Genomic DNA, 26,614 nt, shown 5'->3' with positions numbered 1-26,614 from the left:
TCACATTTTTTGTTTCCTTATTTATTTATTCGTTTGTACGTTACATATTCTAGACCAAAAAAAAAAAAGTGATAATTCTTTTAATCTCTAGGACATTTTTTTATCTGTAGGACAATTAAAATAAACAATATCGTGATCACTCAATTTATATCACACAGGTAAAGAATTTCTCATTCTACGGGTAAATACTTACGATTGTAAAAAAACTCAGTTTTTAGTTTACATAACATACACACGTAAAAGTAGTTACTATTTCTTCTCCTGCGTCTTCGAAATAACGATATTTTAATTTTGCTTACCCTTTCTTCACAGGCAAAGCAGTATTTTGTGAAAAACCCTTAGCTCTGGACGATGAAGGAATTGAAAGGTGCCTAGAGGCATCGAAAAAGTATTCCAAACCCCTGTTGACTGCTTTTAACAGGTAAGATGCAAAGAAATCAAAAATTAAATACGAAGCAAAATCATGATCTCACAATAACGTTCTATTATGTGAAATAACCTTTTACAGTCTGCTACAAAATATATCGGCACTTACAAAAAATCTAACCACAACTGTGAAAGTCAGTATGCAACTGTCATTTATAGAGCTATACTGATGATTAGCATTTTAATAGCAGTGACATTATATGGTTTATGTACCACTGAGACTTAGAAAAGCGTATCATGCAGGGTTTAAAGTAACTTGTGTTGTCATGCGCAAATGGAATAGGATATTTTTGCTTTCATACTGCTATCAGTATTCAAGAATGCTACTAAGATGCTGTTACAGTTTATGTAGCTGGCCACGAGAGGGCGCAGCGTTTTTTACTTTTATCTTGTTATATTTTTCTTGCCGCATTGCGGATTTTTGAGATAGATGTAGTGGCAACCAGAAAAACATGATGAATGTTCTAACGTAAGCATACAATTCTTGTACTTAGCTGTAAATAAAGCTTCTGTGTGAGAAAAATGAAAAGGAATTCCAAGCGTTCCTGTGGATATTTATTAAGAAAGGTAAGCAGAAATTTCACTTATCGATGTTGTTAAAGTGTAAATAATAAGAATAAGAAAAAAGATCATAAGTTGCAACATGGTGCCGAAATTCCGAGATAACAGTGATCTTTAGATATATTGTGATTTAAGTATTTATTATTGTTCGATTAGTGATTGAATATTGATTATTAAGATGGATAAGTTAAAAGCACTAAAAAAGAAGCGAGGAATGTTAAGAGCATCAGTAACAAGACTGATAGCTAAAATGGAAAAGGAAATAGAATCGGATAATATTAAATTTGATTTATTAGAAGATGATTTATCCATCTTAAATGAAAATGAAAACGATATACTAATATTGAACTCTGAAATCGAATCTGTCCTAACAGATGAAAAAGAGTACGAAACTGAAATACAGGATAGCTTGGAATATAAAAATAAAATTACCTTGTGTAAATCGAAGATCAGTAGAATAGTTAGAAATAGAAAATGTGTTAAATTAAATAAGTTGCCATCTAATTCTGCTACTATAGATACGATAGAGAACACAAATACAAATGGCGCTAAACTTCCGAAACTAACCATAAATAAATTTAAAGGCGAAATATGTGAATTTCAAAGTTTTTGGGCTCAGTACGAATCTGCTATACATAATAACTCTGCTTTAAAGGATGTAGACAAATTTAATTACCTCACATCTTTACTAGCGGACACAGCTTTAATGTCAATAAAGGGATTACCGTTAGTTGCCGAAAATTATGCTAAGGCAATAAATATTCTGAAAGAAAGGTTTGGTAGAAAGGACATTTTAAAAAATGCACATATGAATCGTCTGCTGAATTTAAAGCCAGTTAAAAAAATGGATGATATTAAAACATTACGTAACTTATATGATAGCTTAGAAATTGAAATTAGAAGCCTTGATTCCCTTAACGTTACTTCGAATTCTTACAGCTATTTGTTATGCCCACTGTTAATGAGGATACTTCCTAGCGAATTGGTTTTAGAGTTTAATCGATCTTTAACACCTGACACAAAAACCACAGTGACTAACATTTTGGAATTTCTGAAGAAGGAAGTTGAAAGCAGAGAGCGTACGTTTTTCCAAACATCGCCAAACTATTCCGAGTTTAACATTAGAACCGAACAACATAAACATCAATCGCGAGACCTTATTAAAAGTGAGAAATATCATACTGCCTTCAAAAACAAACATTTTGTTCCAGCAGTTGCGTCGTTGAATACGAATACATCAACAGCCGATTGTATATTTTGTGGGAAGATTGAAAATGAATCTTTGAAACATTCTACTTCAAATTGCGCAATTCCAATTGAGGAAAAAAGAAAAAATCTAAAATTGGCTAACAGATGCTATTTATGCTTTCGTAAGTCTCATACATCTGCCCGTTGCAGCTCGGATATACGCTGTGATTTATGTTCATTAAGGCATAATACTATTTTACATGATAATAAATTTGAAAATAAACGAGAAAGTAAAGGTGAGCTTAAAACAGACACAGTGGTGGCGTCAATTTCGGAAAGAGATAACAAAAATAGGGTTTATTTACAAACTGCAAATGCAATAGCTTTAGGTCAGAATAGAAGAAAAAATGTAAGACTCATTTTCGATTCTGCCTCTCATAAATCTTTCATCCTGACAGAAGTATCAAAACAATTAAAATTAAGTGTTGTGGGAGAAGAAGAACTTCAGATTTACATCTTCGGCTCTACTGAGCCTACAGTTAAAAGGCTAAAAAGGTTAAGGTTATTCTTAAAGATATATGTGGACCTGGGAAAATAATAATTGAAGCTCTTGAAACTCCAGAAATTAATCAAGCTCTTATTGGTATACCAGGAAAGGAAATACTTAATTATTGTAAGGAAAATTCGATAAGACTTGCTGATGCTACAGATATAGGTGTCCATAACTCTCAAATATCAGTATTAATTGGTAATGATTATTACTGGAAAATAGTCACTGGGAAGGTTAAAAGATTATCAAAGGGTCTTGTTGCCTCTGAAACCTTATTTGGTTACACTATAAGCGGAACTGAAGCATTAAGTAATGTTTCTACACTTCATTCCGGAATTACGGTAATGAATGTTGTTGAGAATACTTCACATCCACATAATTTGGAAATTAGTGCAGCTCTAAAAAGGCTATGGGATTTAGATGCAATTGGAATACATGACTATTCAGCAAATGAAAATGACACTGAAGTTATGCGTAGATTTGAAGAAACTATTGAATATAAAAACAATCGTTATGAAGTTTCATTACCTTGGAAGGACAATATGAACGAAATAGGTAGTAATTATAACATCGCCTTAAACAGATGGAACAGTTTACTTAGAAGGTTTAAGAAAAATCCTGAAATTTATGACAAGTATTCAAGGGTAATTGAAGACTATCTAAATAAAGGAATAGCTGAAAAGGCTCCGAAGAATTCTGAAGAAAACATCTATTATTTGCCACACCATTGTGTAATCAGAGAAGATCACGATTCTACGAAATTAAGGGTCGTATTTGATGCTTCCTCGCATACTCATGACAGTCTATCTTTAAATGATTGCTTACATTCAGGACCAAATTTAAACCCTGAATTATTAGATTTGCTAATTAAATTTCGTCAACACAAAATAGCATTTGCTGCAGATATCGAAGCTGCTTTTCTACAAATTCTGTTGAAGCCTGAGGACAGAAATGCAGTAAGATTTCTTTGGACTTCAAAGGAAAAGGAGCAACCGACGATTTTAAGAATGACGCGTGTAATATTCGGAGCAACCTGTAGCCCCTTTTTACTAGCAGAAACTATAAAGCATCACGCAAGAAAGTTGAAAGCACAATATTCGAAGATCTGTCAGCTTCTTGAAGAAAATTTTTACGTAGATGATTTGATTCATGGTACAGATGATGAAGAAGAAGCTGCAGAAATTTATGAAGACGTGAAAAGAATTATGATGCTTGCTAGTTTCAATATGAGAAAGTGGAGGAGCAATAACGCCCAATTACATGCGATTTGGAATGCAGCTGAAAATACGAAGTTTAATGTAGACGGAATGAATAGCACTTTGTTAGGATATATTTGGAATCATGAAGCAGATAAACTGAAATTTCGAATCAAAGATGAATTACTCAAGGATCCGACTGAGGAAATAACAAAACGGAAGATTCTTCAAGTTGCGGGCGAACTATACGATCCTATCGGTTTCATATCTCCCTTTGTTGTTGCAGCTAAAATGATGATGCAAGAATGTTGGCAAAGAGGTTACCAATGGGATGCACCACTTGATCAAGAATTGCAGAATCGATTTAAAACCTGGTATAATGAAATTCCTAAATTAAAAAATGTTGAAATTCCAAGACATTATTTCAACAATCTGTCAAATGGAAATCTGTCGAATATTCAATTGCACTGTTTTACAGATAGTAGCCAAAAGGGATATGGTGCCGTTGTATATTTGAGATACAATGAAAATGAGTTAACAAAAACATCATTTGTTATGTCCAAAGCAAGAGTTGCTCCCATAAAAAGGGTTACGTTACCTCGACTGGAGCTTTTAGGAGCAGTCATAGGAGCTCGACTCATCACATACATCCGACATTCGTTGAAAAACATAGAAATGAAGATTTATATGTGGACAGATTCAGAAATTGTATTACATTGGGTCAAGGCTGATCCGACAAAATGGAAACAATTTGTACGAAATAGGTGTCTAGAAATACAAGAGAAAACTGATCCAGATTGGTGGAATTATTGTCCCAGCCATGAGAATCCTTCGGACTTATTGACGAGAGGACAGAAGGTAGAAACCCTTTCAAAAAATGAGCTGTGGTGGTATGGCCCACCTTGGCTTGTCAAAGATAACAGCGTTTGGCCCAGATCTTCGAGAAATTTTAAGGAAGATGATAAAATAACAAATTCTGAGAAACGAAAAGGAAAGAAGCAAGAAATTTTAACAGCAAACTGTATTGTTGAAAATATCATTCCTATCGAGAACTTTAGTGACATAAAAAAGGTATATAGAATAACATCTTATGTTTTCAGATTTATCAATAATTTGAAAAACCCAAAACTAAGAAGCATTGGACCTGTTAAAGCTGAAGAGATGAATGAAGCAGAGAATTTCTGGATCAAGAAAACTCAGGAAGAAAATTTTAGAGAAGAAATAAGGAAATTAAAGATGAAACAAAGCATACATAGTTCGAAAATATTTACATTAAATCCATTTGTAGACTCAAATGGAATACTCAGAGTAGGAGGAAGGCTTCAAAATACTGGGTTAAGCTATAATCAAACATACCCAGCAATACTACCTGAGAAGTCTTATTTCACAGATCATATCATTAAAGACTGTCACGAAATGCAAGCACACGCTGGTGTAGCTGAAACTTTAACTCAAATTAGGGAAAAATTTTGGATACTTAAGGGTCGGCAGCGTGTAAAGAGTAATATTAACAAATGTGTGATTTGCTACAGATTTAAAGCTAAGCCACTAAGTCAGGATATCGCTCCTTTACCAATCGAAAGAATAACAGAGGCAAATCCCTTCGAAGTTGTAGGGCTTGATTTTTCTGGTCCTATGAGTACAAAGGATGAAACTGGGAAAGCTTATATTGCTCTGTATACATGCGCTGTAACCAGAGCAGTGCATCTGGAACTTGTGTCTAGCTAAACAGCAAACAATTTTCTTCTATCCTTTAGAAGATTTATTTCAAGAAGAGGAGTATGTCGAATAATATATTCAGACAATGCAAAAACCTTCAAAAGAGCAGACAAGGATTTACAAAAACTATGGAATACCATCAAGGACACAGAAGTTCAAAATTATTTTGGTAATAAAGGTATTGAGTGGAAATTCAATGTCGAGAAGGCGGCTTGGTGGGGCGGTTTCTGGGAAAGGCTTATTAGATCTATCAAGTCATGTTTAAAGAAAATACTCATGAAGGCTTCACTTAAATTTGAAGAGCTGGAAACAGTTTTAATTGAAATTGAGGCGATATTGAATTCGCGTCCACTGACGTATGTTTATAGTGAAGTTGGAGAACCAGAACCGCTGACGCCAGCTCATTTTCTAGTTGGACGAAGACTAACATCCTTACCATCTGGCAAAATTCTTGAACCTGATTCAACTAAAGAAAATTTAACAAGGCGATATAAATACCGGCTAAGGTTATTAGAAGAGTTTTGGAAAAGATGGAAAAGAGAATACTTACTTGAAATTAGAAACGTAAAACAAATTCAGAGAGGTAATGCCGTAACAGATCTTTTGAAAGGCTCTGTAGTTCTAGTACATGAAGAAAAATTACCAAGATTATTATGGAAGATGGGAGTTGTACAGGAGTGTCATCCAGGACGAGATGGGAAAATAAGGGCTTGCACTGTCCGTTTAGCTAATGGAACTCATCTTCGTCGTCCTGTGCAGTTATTGTACCCATTAGAAATGACTTGAACTCTTTGAACTGAATACAATGAACTTAAATTGCGAACACTGCATCTATGAACATTTAAACTTGTAGAGCATTAAAAACATTTAGTGTTTAAGATAACTTCAGAATCCAATCCTTTGATGAACCAAGAGTTCATCGAGGGGGAGGATGTTACAGTTTATGTAGCTGGCCACGAGAGGGCGCAGCGTTTTTTACTTTTAGCTTGTTATATTTTTCTTACCGCATTGCGGATTTTTGAGATAGATGTAGTGGCAACCAGAAAAATATGATGAATGTTCTAATGTAAGCATACAATTCTTGTACATAGCTGTAAATAAAGCTTCTGTGTGAGAAAAATGAAAAGGAATTCCAAGCGTTCCTGTGGATATTTATTAAGAAAGGTAAGCAGAAATTTCACTTATCGATGTTGTTAAAATGTAAATAATAAGAATAAGAAAAAAGATCATAAGTTGCAACAGATGCATTCGACGGCGTAATCTTATTTAAAGAGAAAACATCATAGGTCTGAGAGACATCTGTTGATTCAAAAGATAGTATCAGCTATTACTGTAGCAGATCCGTGTAATCTATGCAGAGAGTAAGAATATCTCAAACACACATGCTTGCGAGGATGGTATAATCGATAGAAAATAAATGACAGGGTCTGTGCCGTCACTAATACTATCCAAATGATGGCATTTGCCATTCTCCATGCATCCTATAGCATATGAGACAATACAATTCAGAAATACATAGACTATGAGATTAGATCTCAGCGTCCATTAAGGAGGCTACATCTGATCTCCCAACCTAGGAGAGCCATGTGGTAGGTGTCTAGTTGGATCATCTTGGACAATGTTCTTCTAGAGACATGCAATCTTTATCAACAAATCCCATTCATCTTTCAATGTTCATGATCACCGTATGGAGAAATAACGGCCAACATTCCAATCGCGCCTTCCTTGCCGAGAGACACATGCTTTCGCAGCTAGTGGAACAGTCTGGGTAACTATCTATTGGAATATCCGAATTGAGTTGCACAGCAGTCTCGTAAATACACGAGAGGCTTCATCCAAGTAGTAGAATTTGGAGGACTATGCATCGACCGTTAATTTAGGCAATCCTCTAAAAGCTATTTACGAACGAAAGAGTGTTTGACTACATGCTGCGCGCCTTTTTCATTTTCCCTTGCATAGATAGAAACTAGACATAACGTTACAATAATATTAAGTCTTTTCTTTATAAATAAGTATTTGTTAAGCAGGGCATCGCGGAGCACCCAACGAATAGCCCTAATAAAATATGGAATTCACTTTCTATTAATGCTTGTAAGTTACACTTGATAAATGATATATGATTGAATTAAATGAGACGAATGCGCAGCAACTGTATAACAAACTTATGCGCAAGCTCAGAAAAGGAAGCCGCGTATGGGCTGCAAACGTGCACTTTTGTCTTGTGGTGCAAAATGCATTCTTTAGACCGCAGACATCGGGTCATCTCAAAAGTTCATTTAACAACTTCAAAGAAATTTAAATTAATAGTTAAATTAAATTAATAAATTCTGTGAAATCTCTACGCAATATCTGTGATATTAAAATGTTTCTAGTGATACTTGTTCTTATTTTAAAATTGATTTCTTTTCTATAAATTCGTATGCTGAATGCAATTATACATTTCTTAGATGTTTTTACTTTTAAAAAAGTAGGGAAACAATAATATTTTTTTAATCTAATTTTTAATCTAGATAAGTGGTATTCAAACTTTATGGCACTGCGATAAAAAAAATGCAAATTATCCCAAAAATCAATTTCGTGACTCCATTCAGAGTATCTAGCCTTAGATACCACCAATTCGCTTTTTTGTTTTAGGATTTTTATCCATTTTACGACCCTCCCTATAAATTTTTGCCCCCCCCCAAATGGGGTAGCAGTCCATAATTTGAATACCATTGATCTAGACCAGAGTTTCTTAAACTCTAGGTCTCGGAACCTGCAGCAGAGGGTCGCCAAAAATTTTAGCAGTTTTGATATTTCTTATTATAATAATTTTACAATTATCAAATATTTTTACACAGTGTATCCGAAGATAGATAAAGATAAGACAATACAGAAAGAGAAAAACGAGAACGTTTCGACGCATTCTTTTTATTACAGAAACGCTCATTTTAGTTGCTTTGCACGTGACGCTGTCATTTCGTCTGTTATTTATTTAAAATTTTCACATTGTTCTATGTCTTAAACTCAGAAATTAAAGTTAATGACCTAAACCTGCGATAGTATATCACAGCACAAGTGAAAAAATTGATAGTTTCACTCACGCGTGTGTCGGATTTGTGCAATGCTTATGGGGTCTCACAAAATTTTCGTAAATATTCTGGAGTCGCGGGTCCTGGGGTCGCGAAAAAATCTCAGTCATAAAAATGGATCACGTCTGAAAAAAGTTTAAGAAGCATTGATCTAGACCAGCAGCTTCAAGAAATAATACACATTTTATATATTGTGCATTCTCTCCTTTTATTTTTCCTTAGATAGAAAGTCTACTAATACATTTCTAATTGGTACCATAAATTTTCGGTTAATTATTTAAGAGAAGTTTGGATCTGAAATATTTCGGGACCCCCTAATAATAAGTAAATGATCTACTGCTCTCTTTCCTTAGTCTTTATGGCAGTTAATGCTAAAGAACTACTTTGTGGAATGGTTTTTTTCGGCGTTTTCGATAGTAAAATTTGGCAGAAATTCAATCTCACTTAGGGGATCTGCTAACTGGTAAAATACTTTTTGAAAAAGGGAAATCCGTTGTCCGATTTAATCAAAATAAGTGAAGAGATTTTTAATAAAATGTCACTGAATTTTGTTTAATTTTATGTTATTATTTTTGCTTAGTTTTATTGGTTTGAGGTTGTTCCTTATAATTTACTAATGCTTGCTTCTTATTTTACTACATTTACTTTTTTATTTGCAGACGCTTTGATCCAGGTCTTAGATGTCTAAAATCTCGTGTTGATTCAGGTGAAATCGGTAAAGTCCAAGTTGTAAAAACGTGCAGCCGAGATTCCCCGAAACCCGGCGTAGATTATCTTAAAATATCAGGTATATTGTTATTGTTGCATAAAGCCAGCGTCTTTCTTTCAGAAGTTCAGTTCATCTTCACTTTACCAATAATTATTACAGCATTATCTTTTATAAGCTTTTATTTAGTCCCCCATGGTATTTCACATTGTAGAATTTTGTAATCGATTTTTAATCTACTGATAATCTGTTGGTGGATGACAATGTAATGTGATGAACCTGCTTTTTAAAATTCAATTAAATTTTTTAATGTTTAATTTATGTTTCGTACATATATTCGTTTAACGAACAAACTAAGCCTATCAGAATTTTATTGTTTGCGTCTTCGAACGTAGTGAACTTTTCAGTGGAACTTGTATGAAAACTATAACTTAACTCTGAAATTTTAAGAATAGATATTTTTTTAGGCTATTTGAGGTTTATTATTTTAAACTTTCGACATCTGAAATGCAATGGTTATATTGTTTTAAAATCTTCACTGATTATAAAACAAAAATTTCATCCTCTTTTAAAACAAGAATAATTTTAAAAAAGTATAAATAAAGCGATTTTTTTTAAATTAAAAAAAAAATGTGTTGCAGTCTGAAGCAAACATTGGGAAAAAAGGCGTTTCTCATGGAAAAATTACTTTTGAGTTTGCCATCTTGGCGCACATAATGATGAATTTCCAATATTCGTTTTTAAAAGTTTTTCTTATTGATGAAACAAAATGTAATTGAAACAAAAATAAAAATAATAATAATGCAATTTTAAAAAAAAAAGATTTTATTTAAAATGTATATGATAATTAATTCATTAAAAAGAGAAAACTAATTTATCATATAGTGTAATAAGAGTAATACTTGTATATTAAACAATTATATTTAAAGAATTCATCTACAGTTTTATATTGGAAAAAAATAAAAGCGAGGGGCGCCTAAATAACGAAATCTATTAATTGCATTTTCAATTATATAAGCGATTATCTCGTACAAGGAAGTAAAAATCTATATGTGTATAATGTAAAATATATTAAAATCACTACTACTCTTAATCTAAAATAAATAACAGTGCTGGATAAGTTTTCATACTTCGATTCGTCAATAATTGTAAAATTTAATTAAAATGTTTAATATAATCTTTATACTAGTTATTACTTCTTACATACTAGTTATTTGTGCACACCTTTCCTCCGAGGCGTTAATGCAAATCTTCGACTGCAAAATATTCGCAAATGTTTACTAATTTACCTGCGAATTTCATCTTTTTTTGTCTATGATAAAACTAGAAATCCCGGCGGTCATACGAAATGACCGCTGTTCTAGATATTCTAAATTGTAATTAAAATGATTTGGGCAAAGGTGTCTGCTAATATAAACTGAATTACTCAGGGCAGGCTGCGAGGACGCCCCTTTGCTTACTGCCCCAGTGGGTTTCCCCCTTCTACTTGCTTAATTGGTTTAAGCAGAGTGCAATGAAGGAAACCACTGGCGGTACATTTCTTAAGAGTCCACCGCTAGCTCAGTCAATAAAGGTGATTTAAATAATGAAATGTTAATTCACATGTCAAAGATCTCTTTGTACACAGCATTTCTTGTGTAGATCTTTCCATCATTTTTAAGCTCGCCTTGCAGAGAACCATCCAATATTTTTAATATTACGTAAGTTCTTTCAAGAACTCTTGAACAGGCAACATAAAGTTGACTGTGTCCAAATGCAGGCTCAGGTAAAAAAATGCCAACACGCTTAAGCGTTTGGTCCTGAGACTTATTGATGGTCATAGCAAAGGCAAGTTTTACAGGAAATTGTTTACGTCTTAATTGAAACGGCAACCCTGTGCCGTGGCAACTTCACCCCATTGGCTGGTACAGTTACGCAAGTAACCAATAAACTATAGGCGACAAACAGACACTTAAGCCGCATATATATAATGGGGTGAAGTAACATCATCTCCCCTGAAACGGCTGGCTCCCGGGCTTAGCGAAGCACACCATTGGATTCTGCAGGTCCGTGTCATGCCATTTTGACCATTCGCGTCTTCTTGGGACTTTACTTAGCCGAGATATGAATTAGAAACTAATTTCCCCCTACATTTTCCACTTTTTTTTCTTGGGTTTCCCAATTAAGAGGGATTTGGGTACGTGACAAATTTGTTTTTCTCGAATATCTGCGGAACAGCGCCGAGTTGAAATTCGAGACGCGTATCCTCGGATTCCAAAAAACTCTCTGAATCCATCGATACCGTTCGCATCTTCGTACGACTTTAATCGGTTGAGATATTAGTTAAAAACTGCAGAAACGTTAATTTCCGCTCTCATTTTTTTGAGTGGCAACAATAAACTATCGGCGTCACACACTTTAGTCGCTTATATATATAAAGATTATTGTTCTATCATAGACACTCATAAAGTACCTTTACTAAATCATCTTAAATCTGAATTAAGCTTTAACTAAATTTTAATCAGTGTAAAAGCACATAATAATAGAGCAGACGGTGGAGCGTAAAAAACTTTAACAAACCCTTTTTTGCAAACGTCAAAATATCATTTTTTTTTTTTTTTTTTTTTTTTTTTTTTTTTCTTTTTTAGCTTTATTATTGAGATTTGCTATTAGGTCCTTAAATATCGCAAGCTAAAAAATTAAAATTTCGTCTCACGTAAGTAAACATTTTATATTGTTTCATAATGAATATAACATTCTCCCAAGCATAAGTGTAAGGATCGGGGAACGCATATAAATTAAATTTCGTATTGGATTTTTTAAAAAGCTACAACATATATATTTGCTTTATTTAAAACATTTTCGTAATTCGAATTATGTGCCCACAACCAACAGCTAGTAAAGGCCGAATAGGAACTTTAGTGGTCACGATTTCTATACGGTAGAGCGACCGCTGAAAAATCTATTCCCCTTCAATGCCGGTGCTACACACTTTGATGTCTTTTTGCTTATTGATCGTCATCAGGCTATCAGGTTCAGTGTTTCTCCTTACTTGCTTGGGGAACATTTAAATGACCTGACTCGGAACAGGGAGCTTACTAAAGCTATGTTCAATAAATGTGGGAAGTAGACAAGATACACAGGAAGGGTATATGAAACCCTTTATTTTTTCTCTCTTTACAATGAATTCCGGACTTCGGAATACAGAGACCAACCACTTGTGGTCTGAACGTAAGAATATAAAAATATTAACTAAATTCTAACTAAACTAACTTTGGATTAATAAACAAGTGTCTACTCGAAGATTGGCCGTCTATTAACAGAAAGGCCGTATGTAGTACAGAGAACTGTTAACACTACGATACGTTTAAAATTATCAAGAGGATTAAACCTCTGGCCTTGAAGGCAACCAGCAACCGAGTAAAACTGCTATGGCAAGCGGCCTGCTTCTACTAACTCCTTCCTCTCCCTTGCTTGGCAAAAAGCCACAAATTAAGTACTTGGCGTTCGCAAGACAAATTTGCATAAATAAATTAAAGCTTTTAATTCTGGCCGGAAGTAGAAAATAAGAAGTGATAGTAAAGATTTAAAATAAAATAAACGTTAGTAAAACTTAAGATCCTTACATACTTCCCGCCAGAGTTAATTAGTTTGAAACTGAGGTCTAAAACGACCTTGTTGAAAACTTTTAGCTCTAGAATCTAACGCGAGGCCAATCTTTTACAAACAGATCTCACTAGAAACTAGAAATTAAAAAAAAAAATTCGTTTTTACATTATCAATTCCATGGACAATTACTTTTCATCTGTACTGCATCTAAACAGGAGTTTCTAGTTGAAATCTGGTTCCTTCCAGAGATCTGGAAGGAAAACTAGTTTAATGAAATGTTACACAATGAAATGGCAAGTAACATGTATAATTATATTTCTCTTAACATTCTTATTTCATTCATGACTTTATTTAATTCTCTCCCCGTGCTCTCTGACATGTGTTGTAAAAGAAAACACCAAACGCGAATGTGTTTATGTACAAGTGTTCAACACTACCGCCTGCAATCAAAACACTAACGTGTTAAAATTCAACATAACGAGACCTCGTAACACACCTTATATTCATCTCTAAAGCCTGAGGTACTATTCCGAAAGTGGCTAACTCTGAAGTGTACCGTCAGAGAGCCTAACTACATCATTCAACCTTTAACACATATTCACCATGATTTAGTCTTTTTACAGTCACACGAATAAAAAAAATTTTTAACATTCACTTTTACCATATCACGGTATTTCTTAACATTTAAAATAACAGTTCACATTGTATATAAGAACATATCAACATGCCGTTAATTTTACACATTTGAAAACATACATTAGTAGTACATTGTTAGCTTCTATTCTTTTCCAAGCAAGTGCCAATTCTTCTACATTGAAATACTACATTTCAAAAGTCTTTCAGACTAAAACTTCTTTCTTGCCAGAATCTTTTAAATAAAATTTTATACAATAACTTTTACAATATTCAAGTATTTACACATTCCTATTATATATTAATTTTAGTTTTACTCGCGAGTAATTGAAAAACATAATACCAAAATAGGTAACAACTCATTTCTCGCCTTTTTGGCGATAAAGGTAGACCTCACATGAGGTAAAACGTCTTGAATTCTGCCACTTGCAGTAAGAATGAAAGATTAACTTAAGGTTGCAAGGTAACATAAAATTTTACTTATCTTTGTGATATTCGGACATTCTTTTTTCTACCCAGTCCTGGAAGGTAGCAAAGATTAGCGTTTGGTTTATCTTCCTTCTTGTGCGGGATCGCCCTTCAGATCCTTCCTCTATGAACTTTCTTTTCTCTCCAGTTCGGTCACCCTTGAAGACCTTCTTTTTCGCCTCTGCCTGTATCTTGGCCGTTTGATAGCAGCTGGTCTTGGCGGAATCGGAACACTTCTCTCTCGTTCCTGCTTGGATCTCGTTGCTGGCCGTTCAAGTTTTCCTTGTATCTTTGCCTCCGTCGCTGGTGTTCTTTCCGCAATTCGTCGACATTTGCTGCGTAGAGTCCTGTCCGATGGGTAGATCTTCCGTTTGGGAGCCGGGTTATAGTTGCCGTTATTTCTCCTGGCTCTCTTTGCATTCGTCGTACTTCTCCCTTCTTCATTCTGGGGGTGGTCGTACGCTCTCTTTTCTGGTTGATGGAACGGCTTCTTTTTCTTGTTACCTTCAATTTTCCAACGGGGAAACTTTCTTTTCAATTGCTCCTGCCTCCTAATGGCTTGCCCTTGTGCTTGTCGTTGTTCCACCTCTGGAGCTTGTGCCTGCCGTGCCGGATCCTGCAAAAGATCTTTAAATATTTGCATTTTATTACGGTCATAGTATGGTTTTATCTGGTCAATGTTTGCGGAGCATGTTTCACCATTCCTGGCTTTTAACACCACTACAGCGTGAGTTATTTTTTCTATGACATATGGTTCTTCAAATCGTGGAAAAAATTTGGCGGTTTTATCTTCTGGTGCTGAAGAAAGTGAATGCTTAATTTTTAATACTTCATCTCCTACTTTATAAGTTACTCCCCGTCGTTTCATATCATAATAGAGCTTCTGTTTTCTTTGTGCTACTTCAGTGTTCTTTTTTGCTTCTTTAATTAATTTTTCTATATCACCCATTTTAAATTCTGGGGCTCTTTGTTGAACATAAAATAATCTAACGGCGTTATAATATATAAAAAATCTAACGGCGTTATAATCTTTCTGCCTAAAAATAACTCAGCAGGAGTTTTGCCCGTTGTATCATGTTTTGCGGTCCTAAGGGCGAAAGCAAATTCATTGACATAGTTATCCCAGCTTTTATGGAAATTTTTAACATAACTACGGATAATTTTCACAATATTTCTATTGACCCGTTCCGCTATATTTGATTGCGGCCGATACGGGACCATTTTTAAATGACGTATGCCCAGTTTTTGGCACATGTCTTCAAATACATTACTTACAAATTGAGGACCATTATCCGATATAACTTTTAGGGGCGCCCCGTATTTTAAAATATATTTATTTAAAATAGAATCAGTAACTAATTTCGCGGTGGCTCGTTTTAAGGGAACAATTTCGGTCCATTTACTAAAATGATAAACCATAACAAGGAGATACCGACTTTTATTTAACTGACTTTTTGGGAAAGGGCCCAATAAATCGATGCCAATTATTTCATTTGGAAATTCGGATTTAATACTATTTAGAAACCCGGCCGGTCGGAAATTAATATAATTAACTGCTTGACATGTTGGGCAGGACTGGACATACGCCATTGTTAACTTTTGCAGTTCAGGAAAACAGACTGCCTCGCGTACGCGTTGGATAGTTTTTCGAATACCATCATGAGAAGCTAATGGGCTGTCGTGTAACTCCTGCAGGATATTTAATCTAAGACTAGCTGGGATAACAAGTCGAAATTCGTTGTTGGAATTTGTAGTTTTTGTATAAAATAATAGACCATCTATTAGTTCGTAATGGGCCGCCCTATTTCTTATCGCCACAATATCTTGGTGGCTAAAATTTTCAGGATCATTTAAATACTCATAAATGTTTCTAAACTCAGGATCCTTACCCAGTTTGGTTATTACAGTTTCTCGGGAATTTATTGTACATGCTGTGAGCATTGCCACCTTTACAGTATTACCTTCTTCATCTATTTTTATTCTCGATAGGGCATCTGCTACGATATTTTCCTTTCCGGGAGTGTGCTTGATTACCAGATTATACTCTTGTAACTTGAGTGCCCATCTTATTAACCTTGGGGATAAGTTTTTCCCTGAGTACAATCTAGTTACCGCCGCATGATCAGAATACACTGTTATTGGCGCTCTTCCAAAATAGACTCGGAACTTTTGCACTGCTAACAGAACTGCAAGTGCCTCTCTCTCCGTCGCGGAATAATTTCTTTGTGTTTGATTTAAAGTTCGACTAAAAAATGCCACGGGCTGCTGATTTTGCGAAAGTACCGCTTCTACCGCATAATCCGAAGCATCCGCTGAAATTTCTAAATTTTCCTCCTTTTCAGGAAATTTCAAAACCGGGGCTTGCGTTAATGCTTGCTTTAATTTTTCGAAAGCACTATTGGCTTCGGCCGTCCACGAGAACCTTGCCTTTTTCCTTTTTAATTTTAACAATGGTTCAGCAATAGCTGCAAAATCTTTTATAAAGGACCTATAATATGAACAAAGTCCTAGAAAAGAAGAGAGCTTCTTCGCCGTATTAGGCGGCGGATACTTTTGCACAGCGATTATTTTTGATTCATCTGTCTTGATTCCTTTCTGAGATATTTTGTAACCTAAGTATTTTAATTCAGGGGCTGCAAATTTGCACTTTTCGACATTAACTTTTAGACCGGCCTCATTTAATAATGAAAACACCTGTCTTAAATCCTGTACATGTTGGTCCAGATTATCACTAGTAATAATGATATCGTCTAAATAGATAAATGTGGACTTTCCAAGAACAGGCCTTAGCACAATGTCCATACATCGCTGAAATGTTGCCGGTGCCCCTGAAAGGCCAAACGGCATACGCAGGAATGCATAAGTGTCAGACTTGGTTATAAAAGCAGTCTTAGGCACGTCTTCCGGTCTAACCCCTATTTGAAAATAACCAGTCGTTAAGTCTAAAGTCGTCATGTATTTGGTAGACGTTATGTTCCTTAGAATTTCTTCAATAATAGGTAACGGATATACCGGATATTTAGTCATGGAGTTTAATTTACGATAGTCAATCGCAAAACGCCACCTTTTTGGATGTGTTACTGGATAGTCATTGTTTTTCTTACATAAAACCACCGGGCTAGCATAACTACTGGAGATGGGCGTTATGATCTTTTTACGTAACATATATCTAATGTGCCACTCTATAATTTTTTCTTTATTCCTATCATACCGGTATGGTTTGTGGCGAACTGGCAGTGAATCTCCGGTGTCGATACTATGGTTAGTAACTTGAGTAAATCCTGGAATATCACTAAATAACGAAGCAAATTCACTTACCACTTGTCGGATTTTTTGTTGCTCTTCCTTAGGCAGGTGGTCAAGGTTTAACATTGGCGGTTCTGTTTTCTCTTCTCGAACTGGTTTCATCGTCAGCTTAAGGGACGCTTCGTTAAAATCCAGTGTTGCTTCTGCCTCTGAAAGAAAATCTATTCCTAAGATGATATGTGCTTGCAGATTCTTTACTATAAAAAACATAATCTTTACTTGTTCGTCCTTGATACGAACGTATAGCGGTAATTTACCTATACACTTGCATCTTTCTCCCTGCGCAGCTAACACTGTCGTATTATCCGAATTATATATGCGGTATTTCCGAAAATACTTCCTAAAAAAATCTTCTGCCACACAGGAACACTGCGCGCCTGTATCCAGGAGTGCGGTGGCTGGGATGTTATTCACCAACACTTCAATCTTTGGAAGAGTCAAATTTTTCACCATTACTGTATTTAACTTGAAGGAAGAGGGGTTTTCTTGGCCTTTGGATTTCCGCACCCTCCCGTCAGTAGAACTCCGTTTTAGTTTAAATCTTGTTTTTTCCTGTCCATGCTTTCCTTCTTTTTCCATTGGCCTTCAGACTTTTTTCCTGGATTGCTATTGAACTGTCGACGTTCGCCGGCTGTTTTTGGATGCTAGGGTTTCCTTGCCCACTGATTCGCTTTGCTTCCGTAGCCGTGTGCTTGACTTTGCTGTGGTCTTGGCGCACCAAATTGGTTTCGTTGCTCATATTGGCGTCTTCTTTCAATGTCCGCCGTTCTTCTACTTTCAAACTGGATTGCTAGCTCAAATAAGTTTTCCAGTGTAGTCGGATTCCTTAATTCAATAAAGTCTTGTACTTGGGAAGTAACCTCGGCAAAATCACTTGAATTATCTCAGGATCCGGACGGTTTCCATACAAAAGTTTGAAGACGTGAATTTTTCTTAAAATAAAGCTTGAGAGATTTTCAATTCGTTTCTGGTATATGCTGAAAAGTTCCGTTTCTAATTTTGCACGATCCCTTACGACAGGGAAGGCTTTTACTAGGGCAGTCTTGAAATTTTCGTAAGTATAGGTGGGACTTCCCGCTTGACCCAAGAGACTTCTGCCTATACATTTGAACCAATTAAGCGCTTGGCCCCTCAAAGCGCTGGTAGCTAAGGTGACTTTCTGGAACTCGTGCACGGGATACATCATGAAGTGGTCCTCCAATTTTTCCAAAAAACTGGTTACCGGTGAGTTTCCATTAAATGTTGCTTCTGGTTTCATCGCTGCGCGCATGGTCTGGACGATGTAACCAAATACTTCCAGGGCGGCAGCTGGCATTTCTGGATTCTGAGCCGCTTCTGCAGGCAGCACAGGTTCTTCTTGAAACTCGGCCATGGTTATTCTTCTTCGTTGGGCGCCACTATCAGGTTCAGTGTTTCTCTTTACTTGCTTGGGGAACATTTAAATGACCTGACTCGGAACAGGGAGCTTACTAAAGCTATGTTCAATAAATGTGGGAAGTAGACAAGATACACAGGAAGGGTATACGAAACCCTTTATTTTTTCTCTCTTTACAATGAATTCCGGACTTCGGAATACAGAGACCAACCACTTGTGGTCTGAACGTAAGAATATAAAAATATTAACTAAATTCTAACTAAACTAACTTTGGATTAATAAACAAGTGTCTACTCGAAGATTGGCCGTATATTAACAGAAAGGCCGTATGTAGTACAGAGAACTGTTAACACTACGATACGTTTAAAATTATCAAGAGGATTAAACCTCTGACCTTGAAGGCAACTAGCAACCGAGTAAAACTGCTAAGGCAAGCGGCCTGCTTCTACTAACTCCTTCCTCTCCCTTGCTTGGCAAAAAGCCACAACTTAAGTACTTGGCGTTCGCAAGACAAATTTGCATAAATAAGTTGAAGCTTTTAATTCTGGCCGGAAGTAGAAAATAAGAAGTGATAGTAAAGATTTAAAATAAAATAAACGTTAGTAAAACTTAAGATCCTTACAAGGCTACTTGGTGTCGCCAAATAAAGCAATATTTCTAGCTATGTTTTGCGTTTTCTTATTCATTTCTTCGGTGCACATAGCGATAGAAAGATGGCGCCCATCTCGTGGTATTATCGCCGGAGGCCGTCTACGTTTCATGAGACATTCTGTGCAATAATTTGGTGTACATTCTTATATTTACTAATTGTAGCTTTTTTATGTGATATTTTTGTAACTAATTTATTCTAATTAATTGTAATTATAAACTAATTGTAATTAATTTGAATAAAGCATGGTGCAATGATATATTACATGATACACTAATGTTCTGTGCATTGGTGACTAATTAGCTTCATATTCATGCATCTGATTCGAACAGTTTAAAGCGAGATAGATTCTTCAGGGTTATTATCATCATCATCATTATAATTATTATTATTAAATACTTTATCTGTGTTGATTTTATGATAAATAATACGTATCATACTCCATATTATTTTTCTTTTCCAACTCTTATCTTCCAGGTGGTATATTTCACGATTGTGCAGTGCACGATATCGATTACATATGTTGGCTGCTCGGTGAATATCCAGAGAATGTCTCAGCCTTTGCGCACGCCAATTACGATGATGTAAGAGAATTAGGTGATTACGACACAGTAAGCATCATGATGAAATTCTCCAGTGGAACTCTTTCTGTCACTGATCTCAGCAGATGTGCAGTTTATGGTTATGATCAAAGAGTAGAAGTAAGTGTAACATTCCTCATTGAACAGTATGGTCTTATGTTAATGTTTTTGTTTTAGAAATTACATCCAGGGTCTTTTCAAGCTTATTTTACTGCGTATGGAATATAAAAGCTTGGGCAGAGAAATCTTATCTGTAGAGATTGTATTTGACAAAGACTGCAGATATTCTATAAAATGATACATACAAACAAAAAGAACTGAAAAAACATGACGAGCGATCAGTATAGTACTATCAGGAGTACAGCACAAGATCGGCAGTCCATGTAGGATTTAAAACCTCTCTGCCGACAGACGATCGACGCGGCATCAACTCGAAAACAAGCTTCGATCTTATTCCGGTTGAGTTCTGTGCAGGTATCCTAAAATTATAATTTAAGGAAATTCTTATCTTGATTATACGCCATTGTTAATAAGCCTTATATGCTACGCCAATGTCGATTCTGCGCGGCTGTCAATTCTATAGAAGGCGGGTCTTGTAATAACTTACTCAATATTCCATACGCGGCGTCGGTGGATCTTGATATGTTATGATATCAAATAAAGACACTTTACTTTAACTAAAGCTATTTATGAATCAAAGACTATACAAGTATTATATACAGATTACAGGTGACAGGTGAGAGCAGAGTCCGGACACCCGGGCGGCTTTCACTGACTATTCGGGCATCGTCCGAATCCCGCAACTGTCCAGAAAAAGAATATTGCAAACAGGGGCAGATGGAGGAAAACAGGGGTATTGCGGATTCCTACAATAACAGTGCTTATTTATACAATAAAAAGATACTTGCATCAAAAAGTGCTGTTACTATGTATACAGATTACAGGATATCTAGTTTCTACCACTCTCATCAATCTCTCAACTCTCTCTGGCGAAAACTTTTAATTAGCTACACATACGGGGGGTGCAGCGCCCTCTATCTCTTTTTTCTACATCACTCCCCGCCTGTAATCTTTAATATAAGTATACCAACTTACTTACATAACAATATTAATATTAATTAATAATGGATTAATACTTAGTACGACATATATAAATGAATAATGTAAAAGAATAAGCTGTACTAGTATATATCATAACCATAAATGAACATAATAATTAAAAATATAATAATAAAAACTCAATAATATCAAAAGTTCTAAATCAAGTCTCGAAAGGATATAAACATCTGGATCGATCTTCGGAATTATCCTTTGGGTGTGCGAACGAGGCACGCTCGAACATGTCCATCTCTTCCTATAATCACGTTTTCAATTACACCCATGTCCCAAAGTAGTTTGGATTGCTTTGGTCCTTCTGCCAATACAGCATCTCCAGTCTTAAGGTTCCGCTTAGTTTTAGGATTTGGCCCACCAGCGGCCGAGCGGTAAAATCGTTGAACACTGGTAGTTCGGTCCGAGGTTCGAATTCCGCGAACGGGCTGGCTGCATGGGTGTTTTCGTGGTTTTCCCCATGTGTAACGTGTATACGAGCCAATTTCCCTTAGAAAGTCCTCCACGAAGGCATCCCTCCCCTTAGGTAGATAGCTCTAGTGTGCTTTGCCATAATTAAATACACCAGTTTTAGGATTAGCAAAGTTATACGCATTTCTAAGATGGAGTAATTATTGCTCTTTCCACTTGATCCATGTTAATTTTAAGAGCCTAGATTGGTAAAGAGTCCTCCTAGTTAAAGTCTCTTTTTCTGACACCTTGTTAAAAATTTCCAAGAAATGCTCGGGAAAGTTAAATGTACCACGTTCTGGCAATAAAAACTGTGAGGGTGTGAGCGGGCGAGGTTCACACAGCTCGTTGCTCTCGTACGTTAAAGGTCTATTATTTAACACACACTCGAGTTCAGTTAATATTGTAGAGAGCTTCAAGAAATTCTATGAATTCCAAGAAATTCCAAGAGACTATATACACCTTTTTGTGGATATCCGCTTTTTCTCTAATAGTAACTGCTCCCGTTAAGTCGATGCCTACAACTGTGAAAGGATTACTTTGGACTACACAATCTCGGTAACTGACCCGTTAACCGTTTGACGGTCTTCACTGCGAACGTTTTACACACCAGGCAAGCGTTAATAGCTTGCTTTACTACTTGTCTTCCTTTAGATATCCAAAATTTATTCCTGACTTTGGACAATGTTGCCATAACTCCTGAATGGAATACTTTTATGTGTTCACTAAATATCACTAGTTCGGTTAACTTCGTTTTCGGCAGAACAATGGGATGCTTTTCGTCATCTAGTAATTCTGCTTGTTCCAAACGACCTCTGACACGCAAAATACCTTTATTGTCCAGATATGGTGCTAAACTGTAAAGCTTCGAATCTGGTGTTATTAGATTATTCCTCTCTAGTTCTTGAATATCCCAAAAAATAATTCTCTCTCTGGACTTGTTCTATCCAGCACTCCTCAGATTCTTGAATCTCCAATACAGTAAGAGAACCTTCTTCACAGGTACGTTTTCTTAGCTTGGCGACAAGCCGCTTTACCCAAGCTGTAACTCTCAACAATTTTTCCAGACTGCTGAATTTGGTAATGTTTAACGCAGTTTCTCCTTCTGGATCAATCACCTGAACATAAGTGCTCAAACGTTCCCAATTTTGATTATCAGTTTCTACTTAAAACTTCTCCTCAGGCCATTGATCTTCAGAATCTTTCAACCCTGATGGACCATGCCACCAGTTATTATCCTTCACCAATTCATTTGCTGTTTCACCACGAGTTAATTTATCTGCTGAGTTTTCCGACCCTGGACAATATTTCCACTTTATCCACCACAAGCAAATTTCTGAGTCCGTCCACAGAACTAACCTACCTACCAAATCCTGAAACATTTTCAATAAATATATCCCTAACCTAGCTGCAACTACAACCCCCATCAATTCCAACCTAGGAAGGGACAACTTTTTAAACGGAGCTATCCTACTCTTCGACATTATAAATGACGTCCTTTCTCATTCTTATATCTAAAATATGCCACCGCTCCATATGCGATGCCACCGCTCCATATGCGACTACTGACGCATCACTGAAAATATGAGTTTCAACCGAATGACCTTTACTTAGAACTTCAAGTAGTACCTCTCTATTTTCAACGCGTTTAATTCCTCAATTTCAGCGCACTACTTTATACATTTGCACCGTAACTCCTTTGGCAACTCTGAATCCCACTCCAAACCTCTCTCCCATATTTCCTGCATCATTCTCTTAATTCGCACCACAAATGGAGAAATAATTCTGACTGGGTCAAACACCTTAACTGCTGTGCTTAACACCGATCTTTTACTATTCCTCAACGATTCTAAACTACTCAACAATGATGTAACGTCTGCTCTCAAACCATCCTCTTCTAAGTTCCACATCAAGCCTAACACTTTCAACTTACTATCTCTCTCAAACCTACTTTCTTCACACAACCCTTTCTGAAACCATAAGTCATACAGCTCTCTAGAATTAGTGTTTAGCTTTCTCAAATTGAAACTTGAGCCTCTCAAAACAAATACCACCTCTGATGAAGGACTGAAAGCTGACTCTACACTTTCCCCTCCATAACACAAATCGTCTGCATACAGTGAGCTATTTAACATCTCGACACAGTTTTTGTTTGTTTCCTGAGACTTAGACTCTATAATTGATGGAGCTATTGCGAAGAGCAATGTTGCCGGTTCCAGAATTAAAGCCCAAGGGCACTTGACATAAAGAAATCCGGACGTAAAGAAAATCTCGGATGAGAAAACGGAGAAAAGGGGAAGAAGAGAAGTACCAAAAAGCAGCAAGACAATCCAATCGGACAAGTTCGCAAAACGTGACGAGCGATCATAGCTTTCAAGGAGGACCCAAGACAATGCAAATCAATGACAACAATATGAGAAGATACACTACAGCAATAGTTCCAATGAAAAATTCAAATACAATTAAACAACCTCAATCAATAATGTTAAATACAACACAATACAAAACAACTATACAACACAATTTAAATACAACTATTCAACGCAATACACTACAGCAACTCAACAACAACCTAAGCAACCTATTTACAAATCATCACAATGCGAAAAATCTCACAGCATTAGTTTTATCAATCTCCAAGAATAATATTCAAGCTACAGAACTTCAATCAAAATCAGATGCATTGGAAGTATAAACAGCTACCAATTGAGGTGCTAAGTGAAAACGTTGTCGTGTCCTCCCATGAAGGTATGAGCTGCAAGTGGTCTGACGCTTCTATCTTCGAAGAGAATTTCATAAATAAAGACTTGGGAGTAATTAACAAAGTCACATTGCACAGCTTTGTTGAAGAATTTTTCATTAGATCTTCTGATGTAATCTGGAATCGTCTCAAGTTTAAAGTCTCTGTGTAAAAGTTTATTGCGGATAAGGTAGTGTGAATCAGTAATAATGCGCAGAAATTTGTTTTGGACTACTTGTAATTGATGCAGTTGAGTTTCAGTGACCGTGTTCCAAGCAGGTGCAGCATAACAAAGTATCGGTCGAATTATTTCCTATCTTGTTCTTTTGCGGTTTTGCAGCTGAAGATGATGGTTCGGTAAAACCATCGAAACTAGTCCTGTGAAAATTTTGTGAATTAACGCTGATTTTTGTTGTTTGACTTCTGAATCAGTATCGGTCGAATGCAAGTGGTATATATATGTTTTTTGGTACGCAAGCTAAGATTTGAATATTTTCCAATGACCGAGAGAAATCTGCATATTATGCCCATGGCTTTGCTCTTGACACTATTAATGTGTCCGTGTATTTCTTTAAATGATATTTGATCGTTGCACTCAATAAAAACGGTGAACAATTACATCCAAATAGTACTCTGTTCATTTACAAAATTTTCAAGTCCTCACTGTCATTATCAGGATACCAGAGAAATTTTAAGTATTGCGTATCTTCCCTTGCTATCCCAATCATAAAAAACGCCTTTTCTATGTCACCGCAGAATCCAATTTTAAATTTTCGAAAGGCAAGAATGATATCCAAAATACTCGGATTTAGGCTTGGGACCTTTTCTAAGCAATCGTTTAACGATAGCATTCCTCTTTCGCAACTGCTGCAATTAAATACCATTCGAACTTGCGTGCTTTTTTTATCTTTACGTACCACTGCTCGGAATTGCATAAAGTAACCCTCTCTCGTATCCTCACATTCTTGAATAATGTTGTTTTGTGTCTGAAATTTAATTATTTCGATAAACTTCCCTCACAAAGCTGTTACTTTTTAACTCTTGCTGCACCCTTTCGAACTGCTTTTTCGCTAAACCAAAATTATTTTCCAAATGTTCTGGACTCCTATTCCACAACAACCGAGCCTCATACCTCCCGTATACATATTTCAAATCTTCTTCAAATTGTTTAATTATTCGCTCATCGCCAGCACCCCTTTCCGACGCGCACTCAGAAATTTCTAGACTTTCAATCTCGCAAAGCTGACGAATCTGTTCCGATATTTTTAATTCCTCTTCGGAATCGATGTGTATTAACAAACCGGTGGAGTCTGATCCTGAACTTAACTTCTTACTCTCCCCCCCACACTCTACCACTCAACGTCCAATATACTTTCGTGCAATACTAAATAGTCTGTTAAACGATGTGTTTTCCCCGTTAAAATGCAGTTTAAATAATCATTCCCAATTAAAATTTCTACCTCTACCACTTCACTTTCGCAGCTGTCAGATAAGTCAAATCCTTCTTGGCGAAGCTTGTTTTTAATTTCTGCAGATGGCCTGGGTAATGCATTGGAACATATGGTTTTTACTTCGAGTGCTTCGATGATTAGAGTGAACCCGGTCTTATTTTTTAAAGAAAGTCTTTTCCTTTTAAACTCTCGTACTGGCGGATTAGAAGATGCAAATGTATGAATTCTTAATCTTTCTATACCAATAGTTGGTAAACTTGCTTTTCTCGAAACATACTGACAAGTATAAGATCTTTCGGACGCTGAGTCACATAACACCTTACATTTAATGTGGAATTATTTCCGAGTAGTTGGCCTTTCAATGTTTGATAATAAATCACGTCATAAGGAATTTGCTTACTCAGTGTTTCGGGGAATAGTGAACTAACATTTGTGTCTTTTGGTGCGCTCGCAGTATTTTTTATGGATTTATTTTCTTGCACATTTGTATCACACAGGCTCTCTAAATGAGACATAGATTTGCAAATATTACATTTAACCCATTTCCCCTTACAAAATGTTTTTTATAATCTTTTTTTAAACAGCGCTTGCACTTAAATTGATCGTATAACGCTTTGTGTTTCTCTGAAATACTCAAGTCGCAGTCTTTTGAGAGGTGAGATTTAAGACAAAAGTTGCACATATAATTTTCGACTGATGTATTAAGCGTCGCTTTTGATACCATTTTCTTTTTAAATTGGAGCAACACTCTTACGATAGGTGTCGGTATTTCTTTCGCTTGTTATCGAAAGTGTTTGTTGTTTAAAATCCAGAGTTAATGGCTTTTCGCGCGATTCTACTTCTCTC

The 26,614-nt window shown here is 36.0% G+C and overlaps 1 protein-coding gene across 2 annotated transcripts in view; it reads left to right on the top strand.

Moving 5' to 3' along the window:
* Window positions 1-26,614, top strand: part of LOC118180101 (uncharacterized) — a 130,998-nt gene that overhangs the window by 92,082 nt on the left and 12,302 nt on the right. For both annotated transcript variants that reach the window (XM_085823709.1, XM_085823710.1), the window contains exons 4-6: window positions 313-421; window positions 9,371-9,498; window positions 19,914-20,137. In XM_085823709.1, the coding sequence (XP_085679835.1) occupies window positions 313-421; window positions 9,371-9,498; window positions 19,914-20,137 (461 nt within the window). The remainder of the gene's footprint in view (window positions 1-312; window positions 422-9,370; window positions 9,499-19,913; window positions 20,138-26,614) is intronic.

The sequence above is a fragment of the Stegodyphus dumicola genome, chromosome 1 (assembly GCF_044657685.1).
Source record: "Stegodyphus dumicola isolate Sdum_Otavi_A_Nest chromosome 1, ASM4465768v1".
In the NCBI taxonomy this organism is placed as follows: Eukaryota; Metazoa; Arthropoda; class Arachnida; order Araneae; family Eresidae; genus Stegodyphus; species Stegodyphus dumicola.
This window is presented reverse-complemented; position numbering and strand designations above follow the sequence as displayed.